The following is a 15,814-nucleotide window of genomic DNA, read 5'->3' as shown; positions in this document are numbered from 1 at the left end:
ATCAGCGTCGTAGACAGCAGAGCTCGTCTGTTAATGACATTAAAAATGAGCAGCTGACAATGGTTGATTAGACCCAATGATGCGGGACACACCGCCAAGACTGAGGCAATGACTGCTCACCGACAGCCTGACCAATGGCCGACCGTTGGCCTTGTGTGTCAGGGCCTTTATTGTGCAGGTGTTGCTCCTGACTATTGTTTAAGCCTTGCTCCTACTTGTGTGTGTACAATTACGCTCCCCTTAATGTCCACATACTTTTGGCTATATACTGTGTTCTGGGTCATGAAACAGCTGTTGATTTTGGCCCTTTTTTGCACACTTGTGAGTGACTCGATCAGCATCAGCAGCACAGACTCGTCCTGCAGTGCTACAATAACAATGCATAACTCACTCTGATGCTTCGCAGGCCCCGAATACCGAGTTCCCCATTAGCTGACATGCACGCTGTTGATTTCCCATGTGGTGAAACGTCATTCAGAAGCCTCTCTGCCACACTAAGCACAAACAGTTCTGCCTTTTCGCTCCACAGTCTAAATGTACTGCAGACAGTTAATGGTGGGAAAAAACTGTCTAGGACCCAGACGTTTTTCCCACCATTGACTGCAATGCATTTCCAAGCAGCCTGTGGAGCAAGCCTGTCTGTGTGTGTGTGTGTGTGTGTGAGAGAGAGAGTGTGTGTGCAGACAGCTTAACTCAGCTGTTGGCTTGGCTCTGGTACTTCTGGGCTCCCTGTTTCTTGTTTTGAGGGGGGCTTAAAGCAGCACACTTGAAGGTTTTGACTACAGTTTGACCTTTGTGACCTCCTCCCTGGAGGGCCATGCATGGAACCTGACTTTTTAACCTCACACTGACCTGCTCGCAAGACTTTTTTTTTTTGTACCAGCTAGCCTTGCTTGTTGGCCCTCATATGCGCTGATGATCTTTATGGTGAGTCATGTATATGAAGAATCCATATATTTAAGCTGATAAAGCCTCATATGAAGTTGGGGGTTGCACCTGGGTCACCGGTTGTCACCCCACCTCTGGTGACCCTAAAGTGCTTTCAGAGGTGGTCACCAACCTTTGCCTTGCATCTACATCCTGTGCAGCCGGGCTCATATACAGTACAGTGCCTGCGCATACATGCAAACATGCACACTCAAGTTAAGCAGTCATGTGGCACACACAGTTGCCATGTGACGGCTTTTCCTTTTTTTTCTCTCTCTCGCCTCCTTTCTCCTATCTCTCTCTTTTTGGAGTTATGCTTATTGAGGGATGTCAGTGACTGCGCTCATTACTATTATGGGATGCCGCACGGGGGTGGGAGGGGGGGTGAGCGTCTCCATGGCAACCCCGGTTGCTAAGGGTGTGTGGGGGGGGTGTGCATGGAGGAATGGGGAAGAGACTGTAGAGGAGGGAGGGGGTGAGTTGACTATTATGGTCTGTACGTTGCAAGGTAACTATGCAGAGTGGGGGAGGGGTGAGTGAAGAGTGTGTATGTGTGAAGGGGGGGGATATTATGGGATGCCTGCCCCCTGATCTCTTTGTGTGTGTGTGTGCGCGCGCGGGGTGTGTGTAGTGTGCGAGGCAGAGAAAGAGGAGACGGCGTCGTGCGCACACACTGCCTACAAAAAAAAAAGAAAACACGGAAATATATTTAAATTATATGTATACCGTTACTTTAACATAAAGAGCTTCCAAGTATTGATTGATAGACAAAGTGAGCCCGGAGTTACTGTTTTTGGAAGCAGTGTGATCAAGTTGTGAGTATCCCAGTTTTTGGTTTTATTGTTTGTATAAAAGAGTCAGGGTTAAGATGGTCGAGGTGAGGTAACCTCAGACGCCGGGCAGTTCTTTTAAGATAAGGCATGAAAGTGTGAGAGCGGCTCGTTTCTTTTAGTTTGTCTCAAATCTTAGGCTGGCCGCCGGTCAAGCTCGGCTAGCACGCATGCTAATGGCACGGAAACTAACGATTGTGGCAAGATGGCATGTCAGCTGAACGCAGAGATGGAGTGAGTGAGGTTGCTAATCTTTGTGAGCTGTCCAACTTGATAGCCAGATAAAGTTAGATTTATTGTCCGAGAAGTCCATGCGGTGAGTGTTTATGTCGCTTTCACCGGGTGCTGTGTTTTGAATGCTCTTTGCTGCTAAATATTCACTTCCGTTTTCTTTTTTTTTTGTTCTTATTTCCCTTGTCGAAACCTGGCCGGGTGCCCGCACCTAACCAACACACCACGACTTGGGACGGACTCAAGACTGGGTCAGAACTCTGGATTATCCGACAAACAAATAACTTTATTTAGTTAGCTAAACTGTTAGCTAACTAAATAGAAAGTTTTCTGTTGTCCGCTATGTCTGGAAGCGAGGATGACAGAGATGATTATGGAGCCCCCGAGGACCGGTTAATGCACGGTAAGACAAGGCTCATTTGTTAGCCGACACTGCTAATGTTCACACTGGTTGTAGGCTAGCATCACGAGCAGATGTGTGTGTTTTTTGACATTCGTATCAATCATGTTTCGTTAGCAATGCGCTCGCTAGTCAAAGCTGCTAACTACCGGGTAGCTAATGTTCGCGGCAAAACTAGCAAACTCGCATTTCTTTCTTAGCGGCGTCGCTGCTGTTTAAAAAACCCTTATTTAAAAATCACGCTTTTACCCAAACCACAGCCAGGGGCGATGTGGCTGATAGCTGCATTGTCGTGAAGTCACGCCGACTCACCGGCATGTTCCCGGGGCCTAACGTTAGCCTGCTACCGGTATTATTTACGTGTCGATGACAAGATGGAGGCAGCCAGTTAGCTTGGAAGCTGGCGGATGACGTTCTGAAGCGCTCCCCTCCTCATGGCCGGCGCCTTCGGTTTGAGTGTGAGGAAAAAGTACAAATAATACAATATTATCCAACCACATCTAAAACATGTCTTAACCGTTGTATGTTCTCAAACATCCGCTATTTATATGGACTGGTCAGGTCGAAGATCACACTGTTTACAGTTTGTATAATATCGACGAGCACGCGCTTTGTACACGGCGGAACCATTGAGAACAAGAAGTCCTGCAAGTTAGCTTCAAGTGCTAAAAACGACTAAACAACCCGCATTTCATTCATCAAATAGCCCCAACTTTTATCAATCCGTCCAGTGATGCTGCATAAACAAAATATGGTGCAAACAGGAACACACCCCTAACAAAAGATGTGCAAATCGGGTTACATTTTCGGATCCTAATGCACGTGATTGTTCTGATTGTTCCTCAGAACAGGCACATTAATTGTTGCTCGACCATGCTTGTTCTGTGTCATCTCATATCAGACACTGCAACTGGAAATACATCAGTGCTGGGAGAAGTATTCAGATATTAAACCTGAGTCTAACTACCACAGTTACAAGTCAAAGTGCTGCATTCAAGGTGTTGCTTTATTAAGGCCCAGGGTTGGATGAGCTACCTTAAAGCCACACTTGAGTAGAAGTACAGATATCTTTGCAGAAAATGACTTTGGTAGAAGTTGAAGTCACCTCTTAGCAGTGGTGTAAGGCACCAAAGTGATAATACTTTGTTACAGTACTCAGGTGTTTTTGGGAGCATCTGTACTTTACTTGAGTTGTTATATTCTGTCAGCGTTAACTTATACTCCAATACATTTCCCAGGAGCATCTTAGTTATTGCAATATAGAGAAGAAAGGATGGATGGGAAAATGAAGCAATGGTAGGGAAGGAAAAACTGGATTTTATTCTTAAATCCTGTAAGTTGTGCAAAAGACCTTGTTTTTCTTCCATGGTAATGTACACTCCATTTTAAAGGTGGTTTTAAAAAGAAATAAACTATGTAATTCTCAAAATTCAGAGCACTTGCTTTTTCATCAACAGCCCTACTTGTATTTTACTTTCAATACTTAAATATATTTGATATCATAGATTTCTTGTGATACTCAAGTCCAGTGAAGATACTTTAAGACTTTTGCTCAAGTAATATAGTGATAGGTGACTTTAACTTCCACCAAAGTTATTTCCTGGTAAGATAATTGTACTTTTACTTAAGTGCAGCTTTCAGATACTTCATCTACCTCTGTCTATTAGAATATTACTAGAGTAAAAGTCTGTTAGTGTCTGATACCACCTTTACCTAGGAATTAAAGTAATTTTAGGATATTAAATGTACTTAAGTATTGAAAGTTAAAGCAAAAGTAAAGGCTACTGATGATAAAGCAAGCGGTCAGAATTTTGAGAATTACATAGTTTATTTCTATGTAACCAGTACACCACCTTAAAAAATGGGCCGTGCATTACATATGGAATTTTTTTCATAATTTGAAGGATTTAAGATCAACATCCAATTTTTCCTTCCCTCTTATTCCTTCCCATCCTCCCTTCCTTCCTTGTTTTGTAGGAAGTGACAAAGATGTTTAGGGGAAATGTATAGGAGTAAAGTATACATTTATTTAAAGAATGTTGTGGAGTATATGTGAAAGTTGGCAGAAATATACAAACTCAAGTAAAGATACTCCCAAAACATACTTGAAACAAAGTACTTTTATTATGTTACAATAAACCACTGTAGAGGACACATGTATTAGCATAGAAACATACTTAAAAGTACCAAAATTTAAAGTATTTATTATGCTGTTGGCCGCAAATCCAAATATATTTTTGGATTATTAATATTATTGTTGCATTAATGTGTTCATCGCTTCAATGTTGCAGCTGGAAAATGTGAAGTTGATTTTAATTACTTAGTACACTGCTGGGTAGTTTAATCTGTAATGATGCATCAGAATGCATTGGCTTATTATATGTCGTTTTAATCATCTAGATCTTTATAGTAACTAAAGCTGTCAAAGAAATGTAGTAAAATGTACAATATTTCCCACTTGAGATGTCGAGGAGTAGAAGTATAAAGCTGCATAAAATGGAAATACTCAAGTAAAGTAGAAGTACCTCAAAATTGTACTTAATTGTTGTGCTTGAGTAAATGCAAGTTCAAGTCACAATTGGAGCTGCAACAAACTTTCATCATTGATTAAACATTTAGTCCATACATTTTCACAAAAAAATGTCCACAGTTTCCCAGAGTCCAGGTTCATATAATCTGATGTTTGTTTTGTGCAGCCAGCAACACGTAAAGCTAAATATAGAACAATCATAACAAATTTTTTTTTTTTTCAAAAACAGTGTCACAAAGTGCCTCACAAGGCAGCAAGATAAATCATACAAGTCATTAAATCTAGTTTTTAAAAGAAAAACAGATAAAGACATACCAATTTGGTGTATAAAACTAAGTTAATAGAAGACAGTTAAAATGAAATTAGAACTCAAGTACAATTAGGAAAGGCTCTTTGATAAAAAGTATGTTTTAAGAAGGGACTTCAAAGAGATAACTGAACCGACCAACCTGATTCCCCCGGGCAGACAGTTCCAGAGCCTTGGGGCCCTGACTGCAAATGCTGGGATATTTTACAATGATGTAAAGCAGAGAAAAGTGGCAAAACTTCACTTTAGAGAAGCTGGAACCAGAAATGATAAATGTCAGTGCACAAAAAACGGCTTGCAAAAATAGTTACTAATAATCTTCTGTTGATTGGAATAACAGCTTCGTCGATTTAATTGTTTCAGCACAAGCTTTTATGAGCAAATTGCAAATCAGTTGTAAGTCTTTCAGGTGTCTGTGCTTACCATTACATTTACACATTAATGCAGCATTTTCCTTTCATAGCTTTGTCAACAGTGCTTTTCATGCAGCTTAGAATAAAGGCCTTTCTGATGCCCGTTTTTGTTGTCGTTCTAAGATTCTACCTGGTCAAAGTGAAATAGAGTTGCGAAATCTCAATGTTTATGACTGCCTCGAGTCCAAGTCTCAGATGGACTCAGATAATTTTAGATGCTTTTAGAAAATGGGGCCCCAGTTTTTAAACAAAACACTATTCTCAGAATATTATGTAGATCACAGTGAGTGATCAAATATTATTATTTTCCCCACCTGAATTTCCAGTTATGCACACACACGCATACACACACACACAGCTTGGTCTCCTTTATATGACCTAAAAAGCTCATCACATTAATGCTTCTTCCTCACCAGGTGCATCTTAATGGCTTCTTGCCATTTACTTTTTACCATAGTCAATTACATTAATAGGCTCTGAGTGCCACACCACTTCACTCTGGAGCCACTGAGGCAGTGCCAAACAGTGGACTGGGATCCTCTCTGTCATAAGGCCTGCAGGAGGGTGTGGTAATTATAATGACTAATCAGTTGTAAATTACAAGTTTAACCACTAGAGCAAAACTGATTTGAATCACCCCCTCCCCCCGAGGCTAAGTTGTAAAATGGGGTAGTAACCCAAACCGCTATCCTAGTCTCTACTAGTCATGGTTCTCGGGGTGCCTGTTCGTTTTTATTCTAGCCATCTAATCATGGACCACTTAAATGTCATTTGACACCAAGTGAATGTGCTTGCAGCCTGGCAGGGGTGGAGAGAGGGCTAAATTATCCTGCTCAAGTCAAGACTTTGTTCCCTGGCTTGAGTTGAAAAGCAAAGAGTAAGTTAGTTGTTCACAGCAAAAGAGAAATTGTGCTGTCCTGAGTAGGAATGCACTGATCTGACTTGCTATGCTCCTGATACAGTACCTGGGCTCTGAGTATAGGCCAATACAGAGAGCTGATGCTGCCGGTGTTTAATTATAGGGGCTCTAAGCAAATTCAGAGCATGAGTTGTCTGCATACAATTCTCAACATGGAGGTGGCTGAGCTGGCAACTAGCAGCAAACAGTGCTAACTCTATAAACAGCGCTAAACAACGGCAACAGTGCTGACAGAGCTAACAGTGTTAACCAGGGGCGAGCTGGAGGGTGAGTGCTGCACTTGGCGACGATGCCGTCCGGATAGTAGTGGTAGGAGCGCAGTGCAAAGCGGCAGCTATGAGCCAGCCAGTGTGATACCCACATTCACTAACATGTACACTGGACCGGATCGGCTTACCATGACAAACCGCAGAGAACTTCCAAATACTGCACACATGGCGTGACAAAGCATGACTTTATTCTCTCCTTAGCACATCATCACTCCGCTTTATGTTTACACTGTACGGTCACTGGGCATTACTAGAATAATTACATAAAATAATAGACACTCAATGGGCTAATTTTATATATTACATTTCATTCCATTCTTTGTAAACAATACATTGTCACCATTACAACATATTGTCATGCATGTTTTGTTTTACCGTCCTGCCATTCCGTCAAACTGTTTTTTCCCTGTGAAGTCCATAAGGCGTTGTCTGTCTGCCATCGGCCTGACTCCATGTGAACGCAGCATAAGTAACCTTAATCAATATTTCACCTCCTCATTCAGCCACAACAGAAACAATACTGCAGACTAAAAAAAAAATCAAAATACAAGCACACATGAGAGAAGCTGCTCGATGACAGGAAGTTGTTAACCTGCCAGTAAACAAACTGATCCAGCCAAAGTTTACCAGCTTGTCTTTTGTTTACGGCAGGATATGCAAGTGTCTGCTGATACACATGCTACCCTCACACGTCTCTGTTAAGTAACGTTATCATGCGGCCCATAAACACCGACGCACACGGCTGCTCTTATCTTTGTCTTTAACCATGAAATGTCTCTGCTGGCCTGATTCTGCAGACGATGAGGAAGAGGAGATCTCAGAGAACGAGACTCCGAAGGTGAAGAAGAAGAAGAAGGCTAAGAAGAGCAAAGAGAGCAAGGGCAGCAAGAGGAGGTCGCGCCGAGAGGTAAGGATGCAGATTATGTTTGTTTGTTTGTTTGTTTGTTTGTGTGGTCTCTTACTGTAGCTACAGCATAAAAGAAAAAATGTGACAACTTTTTAATCACATGTCCCAGATGATGTGTTCAATAGAAACTAAAACCCGGACACTGTTACTTAAGCTTCACACACAATGAAAGCATAACTGCCCGCAGACTTAGATAATCTTCTCATGTAGGCAAAACAGCCAACAAAGTCAAATATGCTTGAAGTAGTTGGGAGCGTAATATGCTCAAGACTTTGTTCCTGTCCTCATTTGGTAGAATTCAATGGATGACACTGAATCATATTTCATCTTTCCCTTATGAAATACATTTTATCTTGCAGTATTTTATAGTCTTATTAGAAAATTTTGTCAAATTTCAGCAAGAGATCTATTTCCCTTTATCTGATCATTCTTGAACATGAATGTCTCAGCTTGATAAGTTCTGTCTTTGCCATCCGTGTCCCAGGAGCTTCCCATGAGCTCCCCGGAGCCCATGGACGTGGGCGGGGTGGACGAGGGTGAAGATGGCGGCCCTGCCCAGCGCTCTGACAGTGAGGGCAGTGACTACACTCCAGGACGCAAAAAGAAGAAGAGAGCCAGCAGCGGCAAAGAAAAGAAGAGGAGCAGTACCGGCGCAGAGAGGAGCAGCTCCAAGAAGAAAGAGCCGGAGCCTGAGGAGGATGAGGACGATGATGACGACGACAGCTCGGTGAGGAAAACCAGGCAGGGTGTTTGAGGGGTAAAAGCAATGTGTTGTGGTGAAGTTGCTCTTCATCTGCTCTGATGATGGCTTAATTCTTACACAAGAATTAAGATAGGAAGAATTTATCTTTATTTCACTACTGTAAAGATGGTCTTTTCATAAAGCTACAATGTCTATGCAGTACAAAGACGCATATACGTTATAAATTGGTGCTATATGACGGGAGGAAACACAGAAAAGGGCTGTGGCATTTGCGTTTGCTCAAGAGGTAGAAAACCTACAACTACCAGAATGCACTGCTCTGCACGAGACCAATAAATGCTCCCGCTGGTGGGTGACGTAACGTGAGTTGCCCGTCCGATAACAATATTCTGGCTGACTGGTAACATACAGTCTCGTATTACAGTTGAACATACTATACTCTTTGCATCCATGTTGACTACCACTGTACAAAAATGATGGAGTACAATCTGTAGTTTGTGCAACAGCCCAAGAACGAGCAAAAAACACCACATGACCGGAATGCGATAGATTTTTGTAATCTACAGGAACAATGTACCTATATTTTTCTTGGACTTGTTAAAAACAGTGAGAGTATGCGTGTATAATACAAGGTTGACTCCGCAACAGAAGAGACTTGATGATCACTAAAATTAGGTGGGGCAAAAAGGATATATCAGTATCGTTTATTGGCCGAATAAGTTGTTATGTATCGGCATATCGGATATCGGCAAAGAAATCCCACATCGTGCATCCCTCGTGGGAACTACAGAGTACCAATTCACGTGAAAACAATAATGCCAAATTTGAGTAACCGAATACTGGGAGCATGTCTGCGTTAGAGAGTAAGTTAAAGAGTAAAGATAGGGAGGGCACAAGACCTCTGTACAGCTGCAGCTTATTCTAGTCACAGTGATGCTGGGCCATGGTGAGCAGAAAGCAGTGTCAAGTGTAGATAAACTTTTCAAATTTGACACAGACAATATTTATGATGCAGAGCTGTACAGGGCAACATGTCTAACCTGGGAACACACCAGGTCAAACACAAAATATATCTAAATAATTAACTAAATAAATACAAACAAATAAATATCGATGTTGAAATTGCGAAGTTTGGACTAAGAATTTTTAAAGCTAAAATTACATTTTTGTTATTGCAGAGAGAGTGATAAACTGAAAAAAGGTACCATTGGGTGCTGAATTCCAGGTACTGGTATCAGTTAAAATGTGAACAGTACCAACTGTCTGTAAAGTATGCGAGTTGTAGTAAATGGGCCAAAACATTCCAAACCGCAGGTATGGTCCTTTTCTATAGTGTGATGTGTGACAGCCAAACCAAACGCTGCACTTACAGAAAAAACGTGAAATCGCTTTGTTCACCTTTTTGGGGTTAAATTGTTAAAATCTATGGCTTACTCAAAATTTCTACCAACCAGATTTCTTTCTTTTTTTGCATTATAACTTTTGTCTCAGCCCCATCTTTGCCCCATGATGAGCACCTATTGACTGTGCACCTGTAATGGAGTCCTGCTTTGACAAACAGAGGCATGATATAAGAGACGCTTTAACAAAGAGCTGCGTCTGGTCGACTCAAAGCCCGGCGGCCAATAGGGGGCCTTGTAGTTAATGACACTTATGCAAGGGGTGGCGTGGGGTGTGTGAAGTGTGTGTGTGTGTGTGTGTCTGGGGCGGGTGTTGTAAGGCATATATGCTGTTACCATGGCAACCCCACCTAGCGCCGACTGCACTGCGCTCTTGACCCTTTTTCTGTTTTGGTTAGATAAACACATTTTGATTCATTGTCAGAGCCACCCTCGATCCGTGCTCCTGCTGGTTCTGTAAAAACTAAAGAATGGGAAGATGGTTTTGGTGAAAGGCTGGTGGTGGTGGTGGAGGAGGACGAGGAGGAAGGTGGAAGGTGGTGCAGTTGACATCAGGCTGGTAGTTGATGAAATTACTGCTTACCTGCTCCGGGCCTCTAAACTGTACAAATAAAGCTCCGCTATGTTAAAAAGTGGTTTTATTGGCCAACAATATTTACAGGTTGAATAAAATTTAGAGAGAAAAACAGCAGTTTAGACAATACAGAGTGATGTATCAAAACATTTTGTGGCTCCAGTTACCAGATTGTGTTTGATTTGCTTCTTCTTTTAGTTCTTTGTAACAATAAACTGAACATGTTTGTGCTTTTGGACTGTAAGTTAAACAAAGGAAACAATTTGAAGATGTCAACTTCAGCTTTTTCCTCCATGATCTGACACTTCACAGACCAAACAATGTCAAAAGTAACAAATAATTTCCTTCAAATTTCTCAGTCTCAAGTAACGTTTACATGTTTTGATTGAGCAAAAGTGAGATTAGAGCGTTCAGGTGGCAGTAGGTGCGTTTCTATCCACCTGTTTTCAGTTCACGCATTGAAGTGGAAACGCCACAAATTTGAAAAAGTCTTATAATATAGCCAAAATGCTTTTAGTGTTGGTGTATCGATAAAGGGTAAATGTGACTAACTGCAGCAAAAAACACTGCAGATAAATTACGTTCTGTCATTGCATCGGCCAATGAAGCTTTCTTCGTCGTCTCTCGTCATTTCTGCTCGCTGCTACTATTCGTTGTTTTATTTTTTTTGTTTGAGGTTTGAATTGCGCCCTTTTGATTAAACCATCTCGTTACACCTTCTTCTTTTGCAGTGGTATAACGACTGGATAATTAATGCCACCTATGCCAACTCCCTATATTCACATAACAGTAGTGGAAATGTACAGAAATTTGCGTTTTTTTTCCGATTTTCTGAAAATTTGTTTGAAATTTGGCAGAACTGTTGACATGAAACAGTAAAAATCTGCAAATCATCAAACTTGAAAAGCTTGAAACACCAATTGTTAAAGGGGGGGGGGTGACATGCAGCAAAGGGCCACAGGCTGGATTCGAACTCGGGCCGCTGCGGCAACAGCCTTGTACATGGGGTGCCTGCTCTACCACTAAGCCACCGACGCCCCTACTTCACTACCTTTAATTAAGTTCTGATCTTACCAGTGCGCTGTGCCCGGGGAACGTCCTGAAAACAGAAAAATAAGAGGAAAATAAGAAAATCCAGGCTCACACTTCTAGTGGGTCATCAGTGATGATAGAGAGGGACTACTTTTGTATCAGTCAGTACATTGTTTTAAGGAAAATTGTAGTGAGTAAATCATAGTACATCTTCAGGGTTTCAGGAATCCTTATGGATTCATACAAATTTTTGAGACATTTGTTTGCATGCTAGTTGTTCATTTCTGACCTCAAACCTCACAACCATGCAAATGTGCTCCAGTAATTAATATGAATTACAATAAAATGAACAAAAGAAAAAAATCACCATTATTTTCAACAGAAATTCACTTGCTGTGGAAAAAACTATTACACCAGCGACGATGTCAACATCTGTGTCTTAATAATTTTGTATGATGTGAAGCAAAATAATGGCTGTTGCTGACACGGGGGGAGAACAAAGGTGTTTTTGTACGAGGCAGAAGGTTCGGCTTTTGTCATGCACAAGGACACAGCAGCGCTTTTTAAAAGCTTTACATGGAAATGGTGCAGTTCAGTTTGTGTGCCCCAGATCTGCACTGAAAAGCCACAGCTGGTCCCACGTGTGAGTCAGCCATTCGGTGCGTGATCTGTCAATGCTGTAATCGTCCTCAACAGGAGCTTCTCACGTAAAGTTTGTTCATTGTGATAAAACAAAATGTTCAGAGATGCACTCGGCCCCAGTCATGTTGTGTCCTAAACATATTGAATTATGGGCAAAACAGCTTTGCACATTGTAAGGTCTGCTAAACCAGGTTCTCCACGCTCTGATCATCTAATCAATTGATCAGATTAGTATTGATAATTCCTCACTAACTCGGTAAAAGTGGTTGTGAGAAAACAGGCTATACAGTGTATGTATGTACTTTTGCTGTCTTAATTTACTGTAGACTGTTGTGCTCTCTGTAATGTTATGTAAAAGTTTTACGTGACTCTTCGGTAGCCATGCATTTCAATAAGCTTCAGATATATGGGACAGATAGCCGTTGACCCAGGGTCTAATTTCCTTGGTTGTTTACCCTCGGGTTTCTTTTTATTTTAGGTCTGCATCATGTCACAATTATGCAGTCCCTCTTTTAATGACCTCTTTCATTTTCCAATGTTTTTAGACGGTTGTTGTTTTGGAATGAAATTACAGAACCAAGTAAATGTATTTATTTCAGTTTATTTTTGTGTACTTAAAGTCAAAGGCAACCTGTTCCAGTGAGAATAAGGTTCCCACAGATCCTTAACAAGGCCTTTAAAAGGTATTGAAATGTCTGAACTCATTCTTTGACATAAATGTTTAAAAAATGTAAAGCCATTGGAAGATGGATTTTATAAAATGATTTTATCTGACGCTGGATTGTAAAATCTCAAAATAATTGGTAATATCTACTTTTTGTGTATTTAATTTATCAAATGCCTCTCGAACTGCACCCAAAAAGGCATGTTTTGTGTCATAATAAATATTTGGGCAAAATTGTCCTCAGCCCTAAATAACTGATGCTGATCAATGTTTTTTGTTTTTTCTGGTTACCGTAACATTGTTCTTAAATGTTATGCCTAGTGACATTTAAAAAGTCTTGAAAAGTCTTACATGTTCTATCCTTCAGTCTTTTTTAAACCTGTGTCCTGCAGTTTAGTAATGTTTTTATAGCTTTTAATATTCATTTTCTCTTATCCCTCTGATATTAATGAAGCTTCTTCTGGTTGGTTGTTACCTGTAGGAGCCGAAGTCGTCGTCCCAGCTGCTCGATGACTGGGGAATGGAGGACATCGACCACGTTTTCACAGAGGAAGACTACCGCTCTCTGACCAATTACAAGGCCTTTAGCCAATACGTCAGGTAGATACTTACACAAAATCACTAGCTGACTGAGTACCAGACAACTGTTCACATATCATAAGAAATATGACTTATTTGTGTGATGCTCTTGAATATTGTTTTTCCAGGAGAGGGGTTTTGCATGTTGCACTGGTTATCTTTATATTTCATACTCCTATGACAAGTTGTGGTTGAAAAATTGAGCTATAATTACACTTGCATCTGCCGAATGTGTCAAATATTCACAGTCATCATGTTTGAAGATGAATCAGACCACATATTGAATTTGTATTTCTCTCGAAGGCCCCTCATTGCAGCCAAGAACCCCAAGATCGCCGTGTCCAAGATGATGATGGTTCTGGGCGCCAAGTGGCGCGAGTTCAGCACCAACAACCCCCTTAGAGGCGCTGCTGCTGCCAACGCAGCGCTGGCAACTGCCAACGTTCCGGCTGCGGTCGACACCATGGTGGCGGAGGTTGCCCCGGCTGCTGCAGCACCGCCAGCCCCAGCAGAGACTCAGCAGCCACCTGCAGTGCCGCTACGCAAGGCCAAGACAAAGGAAGGCAAAGGTACAGTGGGGAGGAGGGACCAAATTAAAGAACAAGATCTGAAATATCAGAGCTAAGTTGGATACCACAACCAAAACATCACTTATTTTTCAGCTAGAGGAGCAATTGGTACAAATTTCTATCAGGGGAAGTTGCAGTTCAGACAGTTTGTGGTTCTCTGAGTGACTTACCTTTGTCTTTCTGTTGTGTTCTGGCAGGTCCCAACGCCCGCAAGAAGTCAAAACCTACACCTAAACCACAAGAGAAGAAGAATAATGCCAAGACCAAGAAAGTGGCTCCTCTTAAAATCAAACTGGGAGGCTTCAACAGCAAGCGGAAACGCTCATCAGTACGATTCCTCCCTCTCTACAAACACTTATGCACCTACATACATACATACAGTTGAGATGCATAAAGCAAACTGTTCTGATACAAGAAATATGTCTCTCACCTTGTACAGAGCGAGGAGGATGAGCCCGATGTGGACAGTGACTTCGAGGACGGCAGCTTGAACAGTGTCTCCGTCTCAGAGGGATCCAACAGCCGCAGCAGCCGCAGCAAAAAGAAGCCGTCCAAGAGCAAACCCAAGAAGAAGAGAGGTACGTCTGCAAGCTCTGGGTGAATGAGACAGTCAGTCAGGTGTTTTTCCATCTATTTTCCTATGTTTTTGTCTCTACGTGACCTGTGGGAGCAACAATTTTTTAAAATTTGTCCAGTATTGAGAGAGAGCGCTGCGGCTGGCAGCGATGAAACAGGCCGCAGTGTAACCACTCGGGGCAGGTGCACTATGTCTGTTTATGTACACTAAAAGTGCTTGTCTTTGCCATTGACAGGATCAGATTGTTATTATCAGTGGGGTTTTGTTTTCAACTTTATGAACAGGACCCCATCGAGAAATGAAATGTTACTTTTTCACATTGTCAAAAACTGTTGTTTCCACGAGTCACTCAGACACAAAAAAATGGGAAAATTGGGTCCAGGTTGTCGTTCCCCTTCAAAATCCTTGTGAAACTTAATATGGAGCGTCTTCAGCTTTTGTACTGTGACATATTTCCCAGTGAAACTGAATATTTGAGTGGTATACAGTTGCAAGAGGAATTTAAACCAACTCCTTTGCTATTGATTGGACTGCTAAAAAGTGTGAAGGCTTAAAGTTTAGCATGATATGGAGCTACAGCGGACTGTTAGCTCCACTTGCACCACACCTCCCTCCCACCTGTTAGATCGGGAGGATAAGGGAGAGATGAATGAATTAGACCTCCGCCACATTGTTTTGGAAATGAAAAGAAAGGTTTTGCCCATGGATTTCCATATGCACATCTTTTCCTATTCTTGCAATGTTGCTCTGTTAGCTACTACAACACACAAACGGTGAAGCATTATGTGACTGTTGTGGCTAGCTAGTCAAAGTCTCATTTGATTGGATGACCTTCTGTAAACTCCCCTGAGTGCAGGATGAGTCATCAAACATTTTAAACCATTTGCCTGGTTTTACAGAAAGAGAAAAGACAGGAATTTTGATGTAAAAATACTCTGATACTGATTTTTTTTTTTGGACATATATTTGGCATATAACGAGATAAATGAGCAGTTAACCCAGGGACTCAGGATTTAACTGGGAAAATGCATTTAGCATTTCATGGGGACTTAAAATTCAGTCGTTTTCTTTGTCCGTCATCATCATCCTCTTTCGTTTCTCATCTTTCCATCAGGGACAGTGTAACCTGTGGGAGTTGAACTTTTGACTTTTGTAGTTTCATGCTTTACCTGATGAGTCAGAGCTCTACCTGATGAGGTGTGAGCAACTGCAGATTTCAGGTTAAACACACAGCGGTGAGCATTAATGACTGCATGTAGGGTAAAGCATTAACAGTCTGTGGAATGCACAACAACATGAGGAGGTGTATGTACACACACGCACGCACACACACACATTAGT

General features: G+C 41.6%; 1 protein-coding gene across 2 annotated transcripts in view; it reads left to right on the top strand.

Moving 5' to 3' along the window:
- Positions 1–1,514: 1,514 nt before the first annotated feature.
- chd4a (chromodomain helicase DNA binding protein 4a) overlaps positions 1,515–15,814 on the top strand; it is a 37,019-nt gene continuing 22,719 nt past the window's right edge. For both annotated transcript variants that reach the window (XM_050033939.1, XM_050033938.1), the window contains exons 1-8: positions 1,515–1,742; positions 2,235–2,391; positions 7,624–7,733; positions 8,218–8,460; positions 13,230–13,348; positions 13,631–13,896; positions 14,094–14,224; positions 14,336–14,474. In XM_050033939.1, coding sequence (XP_049889896.1) covers positions 2,331–2,391; positions 7,624–7,733; positions 8,218–8,460; positions 13,230–13,348; positions 13,631–13,896; positions 14,094–14,224; positions 14,336–14,474 — 1,069 coding nt within the window. In that variant the 5' untranslated portion in view covers positions 1,515–1,742; positions 2,235–2,330. The remainder of the gene's footprint in view (positions 1,743–2,234; positions 2,392–7,623; positions 7,734–8,217; positions 8,461–13,229; positions 13,349–13,630; positions 13,897–14,093; positions 14,225–14,335; positions 14,475–15,814) is intronic.

The sequence above is a fragment of the Epinephelus moara genome, chromosome 22 (assembly GCF_006386435.1).
Source record: "Epinephelus moara isolate mb chromosome 22, YSFRI_EMoa_1.0, whole genome shotgun sequence".
Lineage (NCBI taxonomy): Eukaryota > Metazoa > Chordata > Actinopteri > Perciformes > Serranidae > Epinephelus > Epinephelus moara.
This window is presented reverse-complemented; position numbering and strand designations above follow the sequence as displayed.